Source organism: Lepisosteus oculatus, chromosome 12, assembly GCF_040954835.1.
Source record: "Lepisosteus oculatus isolate fLepOcu1 chromosome 12, fLepOcu1.hap2, whole genome shotgun sequence".
In the NCBI taxonomy this organism is placed as follows: Eukaryota; Metazoa; Chordata; class Actinopteri; order Semionotiformes; family Lepisosteidae; genus Lepisosteus; species Lepisosteus oculatus.
Genome location: NC_090707.1, coordinates 9005810 through 9025306, shown reverse-complemented (window position 1 = coordinate 9025306; position 19497 = coordinate 9005810). Strand labels below are relative to the sequence as shown.

General features: G+C 37.3%; 1 protein-coding gene across 1 annotated transcript in view; it reads left to right on the top strand.

Annotated features, from left to right (window-relative positions):
• Window positions 1-837: 837 nt before the first annotated feature.
• LOC107078723 (uncharacterized) overlaps window positions 838-19497 on the top strand; it is an 80662-nt gene continuing 62002 nt past the window's right edge. Inside the window, exons 1-5 of the mRNA XM_015358290.2 lie at window positions 838-1000; window positions 1282-1303; window positions 3763-3834; window positions 5303-5433; window positions 5725-5827. Of these exons, the coding sequence (XP_015213776.2) occupies window positions 939-1000; window positions 1282-1303; window positions 3763-3834; window positions 5303-5433; window positions 5725-5827 (390 nt within the window). The 5' untranslated portion in view covers window positions 838-938. The remainder of the gene's footprint in view (window positions 1001-1281; window positions 1304-3762; window positions 3835-5302; window positions 5434-5724; window positions 5828-19497) is intronic.

Here is a 19497-nt window from a genome sequence, read left to right as displayed (position 1 = left end):
CTGGTGCACTATGGCTGCCGTCGCATCACCCAGGTGGGGCTGCACATTGGTGGTGATGGAGGGGAGTCCCCATTACCTGTAAAGTGCTTTGAGTGGAGTGTCCAGAAAAAGCGCTATATAAGTGTAAGCAATTATTATTATTATTACATTCAACTTACACGTTTTGTTCAGAGTGACTTAAAACTGCACTTTTTGCCATACAGTAGCTGGCTATTTCACTGGAACTACAATATATGCTGCTCAAGGATATAACAGCCGTTTCACCTGGCAACCCACAACCTTCCATTTACAAATCTAGAACTGTAATCGTCGCTTCCCTACAGTATGTAAACACAGCACAGGAGGCAGCTAGCGTGCTAGAGAAAGTGAGGTCACCTACTTGAAATTTGAATAGTTTTGCATATTGTCCGAGAGCTGGACATGTGCTCTTTTGCCGTAGACGAGCTTTTCCACTTCACGGTCTATGGAGAGTCGCTTCTTACAGTATCTCCGTAGCCGAATTGCCCGTGATCAAATTCTGCCGTTTGCCATTTGCGCAAGAGCCGTGCTAATTGCGCAAAAGTTTGGGGTCCTATGCTAAAAGTTGAAAAGTTTAAACGTTTTCAAGCAAAACAATTACAATTAAAATTGAGCGTGAATCCTGTCGTTAGAAATGTATCTAACGCCCATTTTACACATGCCTCTACTCTGTATTGCATGAGAAGAATAAGTTAAAAAGGAACATACAGTACATGTACATAGTTTCTCTTTGACAGTAGTGTTAAGCTGCACTAATTTTTCGGGCGCTAGGACCCAGGTGTTGAACAGCAACAATGTGTATCACTACCTGCTGTAAACATGGTTACTAGTGTCTAGTGGACACAGGTTAGCAGTAGAAAGGAAGAAACCGCTTTTACTAAGCATTTACTGTATGTGTTCCTTTTGTTAAATATTTGGAAATGTCTGCTACTTGCTTAAAATATCCAAAAACATCCAGGTTTTACGGTTGGTTTGAACTGAGGTGAGGGCGGTAGTGTTTCGCATAATCTTTGAGATATAGTTTGCTCTGTGGGTGATGCGCATTTTGAAGCAGCCAAGTATTTTAAAATTCAGTTACGGCATCTTGTAATTTACTTAAACTATACATTTAAAAGCACGTCCTTCAGTGCGTAATTAATTTCATTATAAATCAGTTTATATTTTAAAATGTCAGAATTACATAAACAATAAATCTTGCTACAGTATATGTTACAGTATATTCGCATTTAAAATTAATAAAATGTTTTCGCTTTTTTCACCCAGGATGTTATCAGCCGCTCTTGGGGTAAGTATTCATTAAAAACGCCATGTGATACAACTTGCATGTAACGCAAAACAGTTTAGAACTAGTATTTTAACTTGTAGTATTATAGGTTTTATCTGTAAACACATTAGCCTCAATATAAACATTAACCGTTCTGTAATACAGCATTACAAAACAGTATTAACAGGATAGCACACATCTATAATCTCGCTTTTATATACTGTATACTCTGTTTTCAAAGGTTTTAAACCCTTACCCTTATGGTTCCAGGTAATTTTACTTTTAAGCCATGGAAAGAGTAACTATGTTAAAAGAATCTAATTTGTGCACAAGGCCTACTGCAAATACCCAGCAACAAGAAGGCAGTATCACTTAAGTGAATTCTAGCTGAATTGTAAATCTACAGGCCTACCCTAGATGACTGGATTGCTGGAGTACAGTGAGGCAGATCCACACCAGTAGATCTACCCTTTGAATACCTTGAATCACCTAAACCTAGAAATCATTCTTGAAACATTTAATTGAGAATGGTACGGTATTTGTAAACTCACTGAAAATCAGGACATTATGCATACTTACACAGCTTTGCTTGGCATCTCTGGTACTACCATTAAATGGCTTTTAAAATTGAATCTTACTGAACATCAACATTTTTTTTCTGTTGCTGGTTTTAGTTCTGAAATTGGATGACTTGCATCTGGTGTTCCAAAGGACTCAGTATTGGGCTCTCTGTTATTCACCATGGTCAAATACTAAGATTTCATGGTATAAAGCACAATTTCAATGCAGATGATACTCAAATCTATGAGCCAGGAAAGGCTCTGGCTCCTGTACTGCATACTGTACATAGGTTTAGAAAATGGATGGATGATTATAATACCCTACCTGCAGGAGTCAGCAAAACTGCAAATATGTTACTGTCTATTAGGAATTTGGCAGCTAGAATCCTGACTACAGTAGGTCACTTAACTCCTGTCTTGGAGTCCATGCACTGGCTTCCTGTCAAGTGTCATGCGTATTTTAAGATCCTTCTGCTTATCTTCATGACATGGTTTCTCGTACAGTTTTTCAGACAGACTGTTTTGTCACCATCTGTTGTATCCTGGGTTAGTGATTTTCTTACATTTTTATGATTTGTGGTATTCATGATATTCACATACTAAGTGCTTTGAGAAGTTTCATTTGAAGACAGCATACAAAATAAAGTTTTATTGTCATTATTATTATATCATTGTGAGTAGAACGATCAAAGCCCTTGTGTCACTTCACAACTTTCAAAGCTTAGTTTTTAGTTTACAGTAGCCCAATTTCTCTAAAGTGTATTGTTTTTGAGAATCTATTCCATATTTGTATTTCCTCTGCTCTCTCTCATTCCTCTGTGAAGTCATACTGTACACTGAAAACAACATAATCTTTGGAGATCATAAACAGCTGTCCAACTATTTACGCATTTGTATTCTTCCTGTGACGTTGAATGGGTTTTGATGGAACCGTTTTTTAAAGATATGTACTAATTACCTTTCTTTGTTTTGGACATGAAATCCTTCATCCATTTACTTGATGCTATTACAGAAATCACTTACTGTTTTCCACCAGAATTACTGCATTTTTAAATTGCTTTTTCATTTTAATTAGCATTAACATGAAAAGGAATCTGTCATTAAAGTAAATACATTTGGCAGTTTTTCTTTGTAACATTTGCATGTTTCAAAGGGAGAAAATGTGCTTAAAATGATACGTTTTATAATTAGCATAACAAAAACCTGCTCTAGTCTTATCAGTTCCCTTGTTTAGCTTAGGAATGGCAATTAGGCATGATAGAAATCTGTACTCATATTCAGATTGCAAAAGATCTCATGTGGTTGTCCAGTTGCACATTATCTTTAGACTTTTCAAAATCTGAAAAACATTCTCCTTCACAAAATGGTCTTTTTCTGTTACCCTACAGAAGTACACAGAGAATAATCAATTTCAAGTTGGTAGGAGAATTCTGCTTGCTTTTTTTGGACATGTTTAATGATACGTTGCAAAATGTGTTTATGGCAAGGTCATTACATAAGTTCACTCTTGCATCTTTTTGAAGCTTTATTAAGTACTGAAATATTAAACTGCTTTGGTCTTATTAACTCATGCAGGATGTGCCACATAGAGCTCTATCTAAAATTCCTGCTGAATATGGAGCATATCTGGTTTGGTAAAAAGTAACTTCTCAAGGTCACACACATTGAGAGAAGTAGATTTTTTATTTGAATAAACCCAGTATGTTAAGAAACAATGTAATTGCCTTTCCACTTAATTTGGAGCCTCACGCCTCGCAACTTTCTATGAACTATTACCCTAACCATCCAGTTTACTACAGAAAAAGCACACGACTCTCGCACAGGAGTTTTCAAAGATGGTCCCTCCTGACAGTACTCACCTTAATACTGCTTTTTGAATCCTCTTTTTTGTGTGTCTATGTGTTTGTTCTTTGTGCCCAGTTCCCTAGCTGTCTCCTCATTGATTGTCTGCCATCAGAGCTGGTTAAGGGAGAGCTGGGCCTCCGCTCCCAGGTAATTTGGGACTGATTGCTTTTCACACCGGGTGTAGGCTTCTGTTCGCAGCTGGTTTAGGGTTGTTTGGGATTCCTAAAGCCCCTTGTGGTTGGTTTGCACTAAACCTGTGTCCTGTTGTCCTTATATTCAATCAAGTATGATGTTAGCACGGAGAGAGGCCTGTTCTACTGCCAGTTGGGTACCATGAAAATGATTAGCATCAAGATTGCATCCATTTCCAAACCCCAGTCCTTTCTTTTCCAAGTGAAATATGTGGAAGATAGAAAAGAAACATTAATTATTAGACTTACTAGATAAATGTACCATCATTGAGAAGCCCCTTGAGGACATGCTTGCTACTGGTTCAATACTGCACAAGATGCAGACAATCAACTATCACAAATACAAATGGCTTGATTTTGATGTTTTTTGTTAATGTAATTTTTGGGATGGAAAATTTGTGTGATTTTCTATGTTGTATTTGTTTTGTATCTCTGTCCCCTTAGTTAAAAAAACAAAAGAGCGGGTTATTTACATAAATGCCTATCGTGATCATGCTAGCTTTTGTATGTCTGCTTTGCTGTTACATTACAAGGTTTTTTGTGGTGGCCTCTTTTTCTATATAATTTAGGCAATTATTGTAGGTACAATATACAGTATAAAAACACAATATGTTATGCTCTCCAAGCCGTTGGTGTCGGATTTGGGAATGAGTATTAATTAGCTTATGGATTTTCTCAGTACTGACTTGTAGTGCCTTTTGGATAAATATACTGTCTATATAGTAAAAGCTAGCAGCTGAAGACAGCTGTTACATGCTTGCTGGGGCTCATCAGTGCCACATAGCTAACTTTGACCATTGAAACAGTTGCATTAGTTTGTTTCTAAATAGAAACAAACTGCTGTCCTTAGTTTCTAACTTTTACAGCACATACAAAAACAAAAGTAGACATTAGAATAGCCAGCACCATTCCTGATTCTTCACAGTGTGAAAAAGGCAGAACATATTAGTATTCATTCCCACAAGGTGTATAAATATATTCTCTTGAAACATTCAAAATTTACATCTTTTATTTTGTGGCAACAACCAGGTGCCACAGTTCTTCACATGTTAAAAACACAGCTGGAGAATTATTATTGTTATCACTGGTGATGTTATTGATTTAGCGTTTGCTCGACCAGAGCTTTAAAATAAAATTGGTTCAAAATGAAAATTTTTAAATACATTTATAAATTTAATATTTGTTAAATTGAATTTCAAAATTTTAAATTTAAGTGGGCATGGAAGATTTAAATCCTGTATGTCAGAATACAGCAGCAGATTTTCTATAGCTAATTAAAGGGAATCTACTGTATAACAGTGCTATATTGTTGAACAGTGTTTTTATTATTTTTTACTGCTTTTGAGTGACCTGGGGTTTTGATGATGAAACACACTATGAATCTAACAGAATGGACTGTTTAGTAGTCTGTTGGCTCTGTGCAGGACCTGCAGAGACTAATAGATCAGGACTGTTTCACTGCTGCTCTGAATTTCTCCTATAATATGAAAAGTGGGATCCACAATGTGAAAACACTCAAGAAGTGCATCAATCTGCTGGATTGCAAGAGTCTTAGGTGAGCTGGACTTTATAACTCAGATGTCACAACTTAAACGAGAAAACACCTCCAGTACCTTTCTCTCTCTTAATAAGAACACCCCGGAAAATGTTATCCCCTGTATTTAGAGTTGTGGAGAAGAAAATAGCAAATTCCAGGTCATTTTATTGCATAAACATAATTTTAATTAAACTTAAATTTAATTTATTCTCTCTGTCACAACAAGAAAATAAAGCTCATATTCCCGTCTCGTGTTTAGGCTTAAAGCATGTACCTGTACCTTATATATTTATTTTTGTTGCTTTCCAGCTTTACGGAGATTAAAGAGGCAAAATTGGCTTTCTCGGTTTACGAGAGCTTGGATCAAAAAGGTATGAAGCTGAGCCAGCGGACGTTGCTGAGAGCATTCAAGGTAAGAAACTTTTCAAACACAGCACCAGTAATGAAACTATTAGACATATAGCACAGAGCAATGAATCCTACGCTTTTAAGAAGCACAACATGAATATAAAGAAATGGTTGAATATGTGGCAGTGGTATTCAGAATTCTCTACAATATATATAATATAATATATTATATAAATATATAATATTTTAATATATATATATTATAATACATATATAAAGTTGTAATAAAAATAAAACAAATAGAAAACATTTAACAAAGTGAAACGGGACTGAATTGGACCACCTTCACTTCTATGGGGTGAGACAAGCTCAGAATCTCTAGAGGTGTGAGTTCTATAGAAGATAATGAGATTTTCCCAAAAGATCAAGGAGAAATGAAGCCCAAATAAACCCTTATTAAAGTCTTTTCAGATTATATATGTGCATTATAATTGTGGATTTCATTAGAAAATTGGTGTCAGGAGACAAACTTCTAACATTATTTGTACTGTACATAATAACTGAAATGAAAAAAAAAACACTGAAACAAATATAAATAAAAAATATTAGTTTATTCTTTCCCCCATGGGTTAGTCAATGTATACTTATATTGTATAATATACTTAGATATTTTATAATGATTAAGCATTGCTACTGTAAATACAAATTATATGGACAGAGCACAACACATCATAAGATTGGCATAAGAGCATGTAACAGGTTTATTCCATGCGGAAAAGAGAAGAAAGACAACACAACGTTTCGGCTGTGGAGCTTTCTTCATGTGTGACACCCGACACCTGAAGAAGGCTCCACAGCTGAAATGTTGCGTTTCCTTTCTTCTCTTTTCAGCATGGAATAAACCTGTTACTTGTTCCTTTGCAGCCCACGCATGCTGACGCAGCTACCCACCTGAACTACGATTGGCAAAAGCTGACAATCCATGTTTTTGAAGCCAGACACCTTAGGAATCTTAAGAAACACTGGATAATATCTAAAGATAATTTACCAGCAACCAAATGTGCATGATGGTCTCCTCTAATTCGCAAACATTCTGATTGTCTTATCAGTTTGAGCTTCCGATTGGTAGTTTCCAGTTATATGAAGAAATCTGCAACACTTACCCTCAAAGTAAGATATGCTGATCTGCAAATCAAAAGGATTGTGCACCGGATTGTGCAAGAGCTGGACTTTGGTAGACTTGTTAGTAGCTGATGCTAAATTAAAAGTGAGTGGATGAAAGAGGCTGTTTTCTGCTAACTGTACAGAATACCACAGCCTTTTTGCTATGTGTCTGATGTAAAACAAAAAAATATATATTTTATTACCATGAGGAAGAATGAGAAAAAAAAATCAATAAATAGTTGGTTGCTGCTGCCGATGGAGAAATAAATAAGGCTCACAGATATGATTGGGACTCAAATTGACCTCGGTCAGGGCTGACAATGAAGTAGGAGAATATATTTCCGAGTTTTATATATATATGTCTGTCATGCTCATGAACTTCCTTTGGGTCACTGCTGAGCCATGATTTCATCCCACTCTCCTTTCTGACTTTAGATCTTCATAATACAGTACAGCTAAACCCTTTTTAGATGCTGTATTTAAAGTTGCAGTCATTTTATCTATTTTTCTTTTTCTGAAAGTGTTTGCAGAGAAAGCTGTACAAAGTCAGGTTTCTCATGCAGATATTTTGGTGACACCAGGATGTGGCCTTTCTCCTCCGTACTCTTATAAGCTTCGACATTTGGCAGAATTTTTGTACACTTTAGAAGACATTACCAGTGTCAATGTAGCTCCAATAATAGTTGTCTTTTCCATAATTTAACACAAGCAGCACATTGGTTTCTACTTGAGTGCCTTTTTCAAGGTCAGCTGCAATGCAGTCATGCCAGACGCTTTATTGCCTTTTAACATATGGCACTCCGTTATGGGTAGGAGACGATAATCAATTGAATTAAAATGTGGCATTAAAACAATTACTTGTAAATAAAATCAAGTGTGGCGTCAAAGTGGCAAATAACAATCGTGAGCTTTTCCCACAGGCAGCTGTGGTACAGAGAAGGGTTTGTTAAAGCACAGACATTTCTCATCTAATGACCTTTGTTCAAGGCCTGCTGGCTTGTAGTTATATGCACTTTGACAGGTTGGTGGTTTAGTTTGAAGCATTGTTGGTTTTAAGTTTAAACAATCTGTAGATTAACTGTTTGGCTTAGATGTTGACCTGCTTATGTGCCTTCAAGCTTCTGAAGCCGTTAGCTCTATGAGTATTATTAAGACTAGATTGAGATTGAGATTGAGATAGATTCAAGATTAAATCCAGACTGGATTTCTGAATTGTGTAATATCTTAGGAGTTTATAGGAGAAGAGAATATGGATGTGTATTAGGTTATAAAATCTATGACGGTGATTCTGTGTACCTGTTTTGAATACTCTGTGCTTGTACTGTACCTTAAATTTGCAAATATAAAAGAAGCTTTGCATTTATTACAAGCATCGATGTAAACCGTTTACAAACACCTACATTATATGTGATGCATTTATTATTTTGTTGGCTCTTGTGTATTTGACAGTGCAACTTTACATTGTTAGTCAGAGCATGAATCTGAAAACACAAACTGAGATTTGCAGAGTGTTCCTGGAGAGAAGAGGTCTCGATGCATAAGATCTGGGGAGAAAATATCATTGACTGAGACGTTGCCTATAATTCTAGCAACACATTCTGCCAAGACCTGGCCATGTGTAAAAAAAAAAAAAGGAAAAATTACCCAGTTACGTTGTTGAAGGAGATTCTCTGGTTTCTCTCAAACTAGAAGTGATCCTGGGATCTATAACTACTACCAGCCAAACAGGCTAGATGGGTCGAATGGCCTCCACTCCTTTGTAACCTTTCTTATATGCTTATATGTGTAGTAGGACAACATTACATGTTCAATAAAAAGCCAAAATGAAACAATGAAACAGTCCTCTACAAAAGCAATGACCTCATCAGGAAATATCTGCAACAGTAAATTTCCAGTTTTCCCCCCTTAAAATCACTTTTGCCATGCAGCTGGCTGCCCTCAGACAAGAAGGTTTGCATGAAACCTGTGGCCATCAATTGTAATGGTTTCTTGGCTTCAGCATCCCCTGGGAACAGTCAGCAAAGGGTATCCAGGGTATCTTCTTCAGGCTACATGCCATTAGTTAATAGGTCACCCACACTGTGCTGTTGCATTGTTGGGGGTAGACAATTTAAAAACGCTGACCTGGGCATTGGGACTTGACATATTAATATTTATAGTGATAGTAATTTGTTTTTTAGCACAGCCAGCAACCGGCAAAGAAAGAGATCCTGGAGAAATATATGACTTTGATTGTGGCGCTCAGTCAAGCAGAAAGTGAAATAGGCCATAATACTCCTTTTGAGTTATGAGCACTTTCATGGTCTGGGGCTGTTTACAGTTGTTCTGTAATGCTGTTCTGAAAGATAGCATTAGTCAGGGAGGGGTGTTCAAAACGGCAGCTTCCCGAATATGCAGTACATACTGTGTTTTCCACTGTTGGAAGATTAGATGGGGTTTAGGGCTTTGCTGTCAATGCACACTCAATCCCTACACATATACAAGCCCAGGCACAACTACATGTAAATACACTACTCAAAACAATGGTGCATGGAAACATCCTGCATCCAGTCCCTTCTTAGTACAGTCCAGGCTCTGTATAAGGTGGAGCCTAACTTGGCAGACCAGAGCGCAGGGCAGGACGCACCCTGAATGGGTTGCTGGTCCATCACAGCGCATGCACACACATGCAGTCATGAGGCGCAGGTTCAGAGACACCAGTTAACATTGACAATATGTCCTTGGACTAGGTGGAAACTGCCCATAAGGGCAAATGTGCAAACTCCAGATCAGAAGGTGATCCAGGCTGGAACTAAACCAAGGACATGATAAACAATGCGTGTTCTATGGTTTGTTCATTTTGTCTTTTCTGCTTTATCGTGGAAATTGTCTGCTAATTCTTTGGATTTGACAAATGAAGTGGGCAGCATTCTTGGAAAGTCTGGAGCATGTATAGCATTTTGTTTCTCGGATGAACTACCTTTGATTCACTTTGCCAGCTCTCTACCACATGGTGAACATTGACATGCATGTGGGTTATCAAGCACTCTCCATTAACCACTGTTAATTTCCCAGCAACTGTACTGGATAAAGTGGTTTAGAACATAGATGGGTGGATAGTTTTACTGTCAATCACAGGCCCCAGCAGCACTGGGAGCTTCATGCTAACAAATTTCAAACCAATTTTTTCTCTTTCCCTGTGACAGATGGAAGTGGCAACTGTTGTTTTGAGTCACACTCCGACTGTTTTCCATTGTCTCTGCTTATACACTAGGTTTGTTTCCATTCCCTCAGCTCTGCGAAGCTGGAAGAACTTGAATTGCATCAACACAGCATCCCAGACTTTCCCTGTCTAATTTAGGGACTTTTAAAAGTATCATAATAAGATCGTGTAAAACATACCTGCTTAGAAATTCATTGAGTTCTCTGGCAACAAAAGTTCACTGGCCTTAAAAAATAATTGGCAGGCAGCTTATCTTCCTTTCTTAACAAGTATAACCTTTTAAAATAAAATACTGTACAGCAGTTTTAATACAATTATTCAGTCAAGTTACAGTTCATTTAAATAAGTTTATATGTATTCTGTATTACCCAATGATTTAAATGTAAGTGATTTTTGGAATATTTATTTTGCTCATTCTTTTTGTAATAAAATATTTGTTCTCTTGTACTCAGCTTTCAATGTGCCATATTTCTCCATAGATCCTGCCTCAATGTGCAACCTTTAACTGAGAGCTTGGTCTAGAGACCTCAAGAAGACAACACTTGCTAATCCAGGTTGATGTTATTTGATGTTATAAAAACTACCCATTTTTACAGACATTTCACACATTGATACCTTTACTTCCGAATGATCTGCTTGCTTAAGAAAAGGAGTCGATGTTAGTTGCCTTTGAATTAAAAAAATTAAGCAAGCCCATCTTTGCCTAATTCCCCATCTAATTTTAATTTAAATACAGCCGAAATATTGGCAAAATATTATGAAAGCCACAAACCACATTCCCATTGCTCTAAAGTAGCTAGGAACAGAAAGAGAATACAGACAGCAGAATGAAATAGAGGGTAGTGGCTGTTGCAACTGGGTTTAGTTGAATGCTGACATACAATAGTAGAGAGGAAGGGTTAATTCAAGCAAATGTGTCAGTACCAGCATGGTAGGCTCAGTCTTGCTGAGTTATAATTTTGCAGATTGCTTTCGACAGTAATTTTACTTTTAATTTTACACAGTGTAGCTATAAGGAACATTAACATTTATAACGCTGCAGCTAAGAAGCATAAAGTCTGGCATCCTTGACAGAGTAGTCTGCAGAAGTTAATTCTGCTGAAGAAGAATGATCATCAGCAGAGGATGTGCAGTGCCCCCCTGATGAAACAAGTGCCTTTAATAATGGCCAGGGAGCTCTCATTGATTATACAATGAGACAATATGGATGAGCACAACCAAGCCTCTTTGCTCTTTTTGCAGTTTTTCCTGCATTTCTTTCAGAAATGAGAAAAACAATTCTCCATGATAGAAAGCTCTAAGATGGTGCTTAACAGCGAAACTATTGACATCTCATTAATCCCTCTTGTTCTCTCTCATCATGTTCCTGTGGCAGGACTGGCTTTGTAATCAGAACTGTAGAGTTGGTTAATGTCACAGATGTACAGTTACAGTACCTCTAAAGCAAATAGACCTTTTTCATTACAAAAACAATTATCTATTAATGTTGTTATTCTAGATATTTGGTTTGAAATTCATTTTGTGCACATGTGTTTTTCAATCTCAACATTGGGAGCATATCCATTTCTTCATTAGCTCAATTGGTTTCTTTGCTTGCTCCTTAGTGTGAACTATTAAGTTATTTTTTTCTGTGGAAATTTAATGCTGCATATGAGTAATGGGTATGTTGTTAAAATCTAAAACATGAGTGCTCTAGAAAGTACACAGAACACTAATAAGTATCAACAGAAGAATCGTTTTGTAACTTGTAAAGGCTGTTTGCAGATCTTCCTTTTTAGGAATGTGAGTGTCTCTGCATGACTATGACTAACTGTAGCTTTGTAAATCAAAACTTAAGGGGTTTAATACTTGAATGCAATCAATTATTTAAAAAAAACAAAGCACTTTTTTTCAGAATTTACATACGGTACAGTATATACTTACTTTCTGTGCAATCACTATCTTAGAATACATGGTAGAATTCTAATATTCTAATATACGTGCCGCCATATTTAATACAAACTTGTTGCACAATTTAGACGTGGTTTTCGCACCAATTGCTTTTATCCTCAGATTGTGTTCTGAGACCACCGTTTGTCTTGCATTTCTGAAAGACAGTGACTGCATTTGCCATGGGTGTGACCAGTTGATCTGAACATTTAACAAATTCGTCCATCCATTCATTTTCTAACGACTTTATCCAGTACAGGATCGCAGGGAAGCGCAAGCCTAACTTGGCAGGCTATGAGTGCAAGGTAGGATAATACACCCTAGGGTACTAGCAAACAAACACACGCCCTCACACCAGAGCCATTTTTTCCCCAGAAGCCAGTTAACCTACCTGTATGGCATTGGACTGGGGGAGTACACCAGAGCACCCAGAGGAATTGCATGCAAACACAGGGAGAACATACAAACTCCTCAGACAGGGGAGTTGAAGCCAGGGCTCCAGCGCTGTGAGGCAACAATGCTGACCACTGTGCCACTGCACCACTGCTTAAACTTAAATGTCTCAATAGCAACCCTGTGAAGTCTTGATCTTGTGACAGGTAGCGTTGGTACTCATTTATATATGACATGCAAATGTGATTGCTCTAGGATGAAATTGTGCACTTTGTAATGCTTTTCTAAAAGTAATTAATTAAGTTAAAAGGTGGAAGTCTGGCAGAAGACAAAATGTTTTTTATAAAAGGAAACCATTTTTAGTTTAGTGCAGCATACGTTTTGGAAAAGAGTTGGCCTGGAAAACTGAAACAAAACATTCTACCTGAGAAAAAAGCTTTAGAAGTTGTCCTGTCTGTGCTTGTGCCTACATCAGGTATTCACACTTTTTGCATTGATAAAACTAGGAGAAAGTTGTGGAGATTGTGGAGAAGTGGTTCCACGATGTATTTGAAGAATTACCTGTGTACGTTTGATTTCCCCTGAGCTTTTTAAATGAGCGATACTGTCGGACAGGTAGCATTGTTTGGAATTTCTTTGCCATATATTTGGAAAATTGATTCTGATGACTTAACCCTAAGTGGGGCAAATGGTAAATCTTTTAGTAATAAGGCACCCTGCACTAGTGAATGACCAATTGCCTACTGACATGGTCTCCCTAATAAACACTACCCCTTCCCAACTCTGTTGTTTTCAGCAGTCAGTAACGGATAACAGCTTGGGGAATACCTCATAGCTTGAAAACAAATGGGTTCACTTAAGGAAAATAGTTATAAGGACAGTTGGAATAAAAAGGTCTGTTAGGAGTCCGTTATTATGGATTCCTCTGAGGGGTGTGTGTAAATCATTATGCTCTACACCTTCACTAGAACTGACACACTTGCAGAGCTTTGTGGCATTCTTTCTTTTCATAACTCACCAGAGTGTAATTTGTGTTCCCCTGTTGTTCAGAGGAAGTTAGAGGTAACGAAGGAAAGACTGTCAAGTCTGTCGTCCCTTTAATTGTTAGCAGGCAGCTGATCCACAGAGCAGTTCTAGATGCTTCTTAAATGATCCTAGATTATTTGAAAATGACACGTTGGATTATTTGTTTTTGTGCTATTACTTAATAACTCCCAAGACTGTATTGCTTAATTCAGCTGATTCGCCCTGTAGTACCAGGTGACCAAGAAACTGTTTTCTCACTACGTTGTTCTAGCTTCAGATGTTGTTTAGCTGCTGATTCCTCTGATCAATTTTGGCAGTTAATTGAGCCCTGAGTGAAAACTCAATAGTTTGGCAACAACATTGTCAGAGCCAGTGTATCTTTTTCCATCTAGTCTGGTTCCCTTTCTTTTTACCTTTCCTCCTGTCTTTCCCTTAAAGTCTCTTCAACATTCCACTCTTCTGTTAAAGACTTTTGTTAAAGCATTTGATAGACATCGTCATCAGTGCAAAGATTTCTTCGCAGTTGCACCTCCCATTTCACTTACTGTGCCCTTCCTAATTATTGAACTACTATTTCCTCAATTCAGTGGCATGAGTAGGGGATTTATTGAATCAATGTACTAGACCTCGCCGATAAGCCTTCTGCAATGAATATTCGGGTTCTTGTTGCTGGTTATAATTATGTTTTTTTAATGTCTGAAACAAACCTGTGTTGTAAGACTAAACACATTATAGCTCTACTGAAGCTTGGATGTTTTGCCCGAAGCATCAGAATTTTATGATCTTTCGTTATTAAAAATAAAGTTTTGCATTTGGAGCAAGGGGCACATTTTTTTTCCTTTCTTGTATATGCATATGCAAATCAGCTAAAAAAATGTCTTGGGCTTTTAATGGCAACTGACAAGTTGTTTTTAGTGGACTATATGCAGAGACTGAGGTGCTGTGGAGAGTTAGAAATACATTCGTCTTTCCACACTGGTTGTTTTGTTTGGACTGTGGTTTGGCACGTAAATGACTGTCTTGGCTAGGCAGACATCATTCCAGAGTACATAGCTTTGTGCAGTGTGCAGTGCATACCTGCTCTGGCTGCCACAACATATGTATTTATCTTCCAAGATCAGTTGGCTGTGTTTGATAAATCACATTTTTAGAACCTGAAATATATTTAACTGTTATTGATAAAAGGGGGATGGGGACTGACTGTTCAATGTAACTGTTCAATTTGTGAAGTATTTATACTGAAATATCATATTTATTCCCATGTAGTTAATTCATAATGTATTTGTTAAAATGTGGAATTTGAAAAATTATTGCCTTGGACTTTTAATGGCAACTGGCACATTATTAGTGGATTAACTGTAGAGAAAGTGTGATCTAATACCCCTCCCAGATAAAAAGGACTTGTCCTGTTTCTCCATAACAGTTGTACAGCTGGGCTTATAATACGATTCACAAAGAGGCACACAGAGCCACAGTCTCCTAATTATTTTTTAGTTTAAAATAAAACGTGAAACATCTAGTCACTTCTCTCTCCATGTAATTTTCTCCTCCTTTGCTTTTTTAAAGTCAAAGAGAAGCCTAATTCTTACTTGCTGTGTGAGTTTCCCTCAGGTAATATGGCATCAAAACCCTTGGAAGGAGCATTTTTTAGCCTTTCAGGATTGCATAGATATTTTAGAGAATAGGCATGTATTTAAATTAGACATGACTTTTAATTACTTTCTTTGCTATGTAGTTTCCTTGCTGAAGGGTATATGTACTTCACTACTGAGAATACATTATTCCTATTTCTGCACATTTCGAACATGTGCATAGATTCACACATGGTGAATTCTTGTAATACTGCATGTCAGGGTCACCAAATTCTGTCATAAGTATTACCCATTTGAAAGAATGGATGATCCCCTGGAAAATGGTTGAATCATTACCAGATTTTTATCCTGAAGTGTGTGTTTTTATGTAATTGAGATTCTGAAGAACTGTACAATACTGAGACTGAGGGTGAAGGAGAATAACACTGACAGCAGTGAGGCACAGCTCCAACACAATGAACACTCTATCCTGAAGTTCAAATTGAAATATATGCTATTCATTCTGACAGAAGCAATATACCCAGAAAAATGTCAGGTGCCTCACACTTTTACACCATGGTATATAGTACATTATTGCCTAAACATTTTTGCTATTGCAGGGCATATTTTTCCCATACATTGAAGTATCAGTTTAATATTTGGACTAATAAATACTGATTATCTTAATTACAGAACAAGACTCTGAAGACCAATCTCTTTTTAGGAAACTGAAATTGTATATCCTGTGGAACTGTAAACAAACAGAATGAGTAAAGATGGGGATACTGTAGGCTTGTCTGTGTTCCTTCTTAATTTCCTACTCAGTATCATCTTATATTGATTTCTTGCTGCAGCACATTTCTTTTTTTCCCTGCGTGTGTCTTAGAATAGCTTGAAGGAAAAGGCCCCTTTAAGTTTGAAGATCAAACTTCTGCTTAGTGATTCATATCAAGGCCAGACATCCCTGAAGTTTGAAACCAAAAAGGCTGATTTGCCATCTAAGTTGAAAATTAGCATCTTATTTACAGGCAACTTGCATTTGTTTAGAAATTAGGTTCTTGGCATTGGGCTGTGTGTTTTAGTTGAGCAGGTTTCTTTATAAAATAGATTTCTTAATGGAGGACATGAGAGGGGCTAGTGGACCCATAGAGATCTGAGATTCAGATAAACCCTGTTACAGCTGGGCCAGGGAACCATACTGAGCAGTATCCGACTGAGAAGTAGTTTTTTCGTAAAGAAGGGATATACAGTACCATGCTTTAGCAAATGGAGATAGATGTTTGAAAATGACCCAGGGATACTGTAGGAGCAGCAAAGACAAATTGTTCTGTATTTTCAATTCATGCTGGGCATTTAATAAACTTAAACAAGCTAATAAAAATTGGTTGTAGAAATCTTAGCACAACACAATAAACCGTAAACAAAATAAACTAGCAACCTCCAGAGGCTACAGCAGTTCCCTTCTAGAATTTAAGAAATGCCACTCACTACATCTGCCTATGCCTGCTGGTTATATACTGTATGTCTTGCAAAAATGTTCACCCCTATTCAGTGATCCTCCATTTTGTTTAATTACAAGTGATATCCAACACATTTTAATATGAAATATTCACTCAGGTGTGGATATCTATATAACCAATACATTTTCAGTTATTTTTATTTCTGTATAGTTTTAATTGACAATATCTTTTCACAGAAAGTACACATGAGCATTAAAGTTTGATTAAAAATATTAGCTTAAAAAAAGATGTGTACACATAATTTATAATTCAACAAAATGGGGCATCATTTGTTTTGTTGATGGGTGAAATTAAGACAAGATCTTATTAAAGGTGAAAAAAGATTTGGCATGATTTGTCTTGATTTCAGCCTTGACATAAATGAAAGCTGAAATTTCCAATAAGGGTGTGTAGACCTTTGATATCCACTGCATATGAAATGAATAGGCATGTGTGTATACTGAACATTTAGCAAATACAGAAGACACCAGGTGTCTGATATTACATCAGTCATGCAGTAAAAACACCATTCTGTATGCTGTAGAATTTGAATCACAATGATGGGCATACGTAGCATGTGGCCCTCCCTCTTTGTCACACAGAGATGTGCACTTGTTTTCCAAAGATTTATTCACATTGCTGGATAAATTTCACCATGTCTTACAGAAGTTGGCTGCCTCTGGCAGAATGAAGTAATGTACGGTAGATGTAGGCAGTCTGCACTGTAAATTCATTATGCAGTTGAACTCCTCTCCAGCACATGTTCACAAGTGTCTGTCAGGGGGTGGTGGGAGCTGGTTTTGAAGAGACAAGGGGTTGAATCTGGGTCCCAACTGAGTCACTATTTAACCTTCAGCTAATCCCTCCAGTTCCTCCTCCTGTCAAGTAAATGCTGCTGTACTTGAGACCCAACCCCAGGGAGCTCTTACCAAAAATAACAGGGCTTTCCTCACAGGAAGGGAGAGATTTTAACACTGCTTAAACAAAGTCCATAGCCTAATTATTTTGTGTGGAAAAGCAATCAATCAATTTACAATAGTAAAGAGAGTCTTTAGAGGTTTTGCCCATTAATGAAACTCCAAAACTCTTTTAGCAAGGATACATTTTATTTGGAAAAGCACTAATGTTTGAGTACAGAGTGCCTCTTCAGAGGAAGCTTAATGAAATAGGTCTGTTTAATAAATACTGCAGACATTTTCTGTGTTATTTATGATTTTGTGTATGCCCTCAATGTATTTTACACACAGTAAAAGTTGTGCTTTCTTTGAATATTTATGAAACTGTTTCGGTGTGAAATTGGTTTTAGCTTAATGTTTTTGTGCCTGGGTGAATTCCTGATACTATATAATCTTTAAAGGCAAAAACACAGTTAAGGATTTTGAAAGCATGTATGCACCCAAATAAATGTGTATTTAGAAAAGTTAGATTGACACATTGTCTTCTCTATAGACTGGTGGCATATGGCCTCTGCCTGCCTCTAGTGACGAGCTGGAGCTGTTTTATGTGCAGGAATATCACTCTGTGACCACATGGCAAACTGACATTTGGTTTACCAATATGCTGTATGCACGTAGTCTGGTACTTTCAAAATGGGTTGCTCAGTGTTTCTCACTTTTAGTTTAATTACATATTGGAGACCAATATAATGCTCTTCCCAGTCCCTGGGGTCTCTGCCTTGGCCTCACTTCTCTAATTAATAGGTCTGGTCCGAGGGAAATCTTGGATCCTTTCACAGGCTCACTTGCTTGACTGATTGGAGTTGACTGTTAGGGATGAGATGTGACATGCTTTCTCTTCTGTCGAGATCAGATCTAAAGATGGATCCTGACAGCAATTAGAAACAGCCCCACGCAGGCCCTCAGAAATCATCGCGGCGCCCCCAATGGAATTTGTCAAGCTGTCTGATTTTGTGACTCGGTGTGAGTAGTCTGATGTCAGCCAACACGCCACCACCTCCTCCTCCTGTGAACTGCTGCACTGTTCATTCCGTGTCAGGCCTTGGGAAGTGTGCCATTGTTTTTTCTTACTTAGTCTTAAGATGCTTCCCCCATTCCTCCTTTATCTCTGGGGTTGCCACATGTTGAAAAAAAGATTTAGCTCAGAATCTATATTCTCTACCACAGATATGTTGTTTGCTCTTTGTATGTTATTGGTTGTCTGGTCTTAGCTTACTTTTGTGGTACTAGTAAAGTATTTAAGGATATTTTAGATAGATGTTGTTCACTACATTATAAAAGGCTTTTGTGTCATCCCTAAAGTGTTCTTAAAAAAGAAGTGGCTATCATGAGAGATTTTAATTTTTCTCACACAGGATGGGAGAAACCAATAGGAATGTCAACAACTGAAATTGAAATGGCAGAAATAGCTCACAGCTGCTTACTTAGGTCAGAGCACTGGCTAGATGGAATGCCTACAGTATGTTGATCTAGTCTTTCCAAGCATCCAAGATTGAGCAAGGAGAACAGAGGTGAGATAAGTATAAAAGTATTCAAGTATATTTTGAATCTGTACATTAAATTATAAACCTTTTGTTTTAGACTTTACAAGAAAGCTTACAATTAACTAAATAGGAGAGGCTAGACATGGAATCAGCAGATAACGGATGACAGCATTGTCACAATATTCTGCTTGAAGCACAGAGCAGTTCTCAGTCCAACGAGTAAATAAGTCTAGAAAATAATGTTCCTATAGGTTTTAATAAATCAAGGAAAAGAAAATTGGAGGAGAAAGAAGGCCCTCTATAAAATTATTAAATTAGCCCAGAATCCACTTGAAGGAAAGGAATTATTTATTTGAATAGCATTTGTTATTCATGCTTATAATTTATATGATCCAAAAATTCCTTTGAAAAAAATACAGTAGGATTTCACTTCATCCACTAATGGGTGATGCGTGGCTGCCTGACTATGGCAGATCAGGTGGAAAAGTGAGAAAGTAGTATAAAAATGTT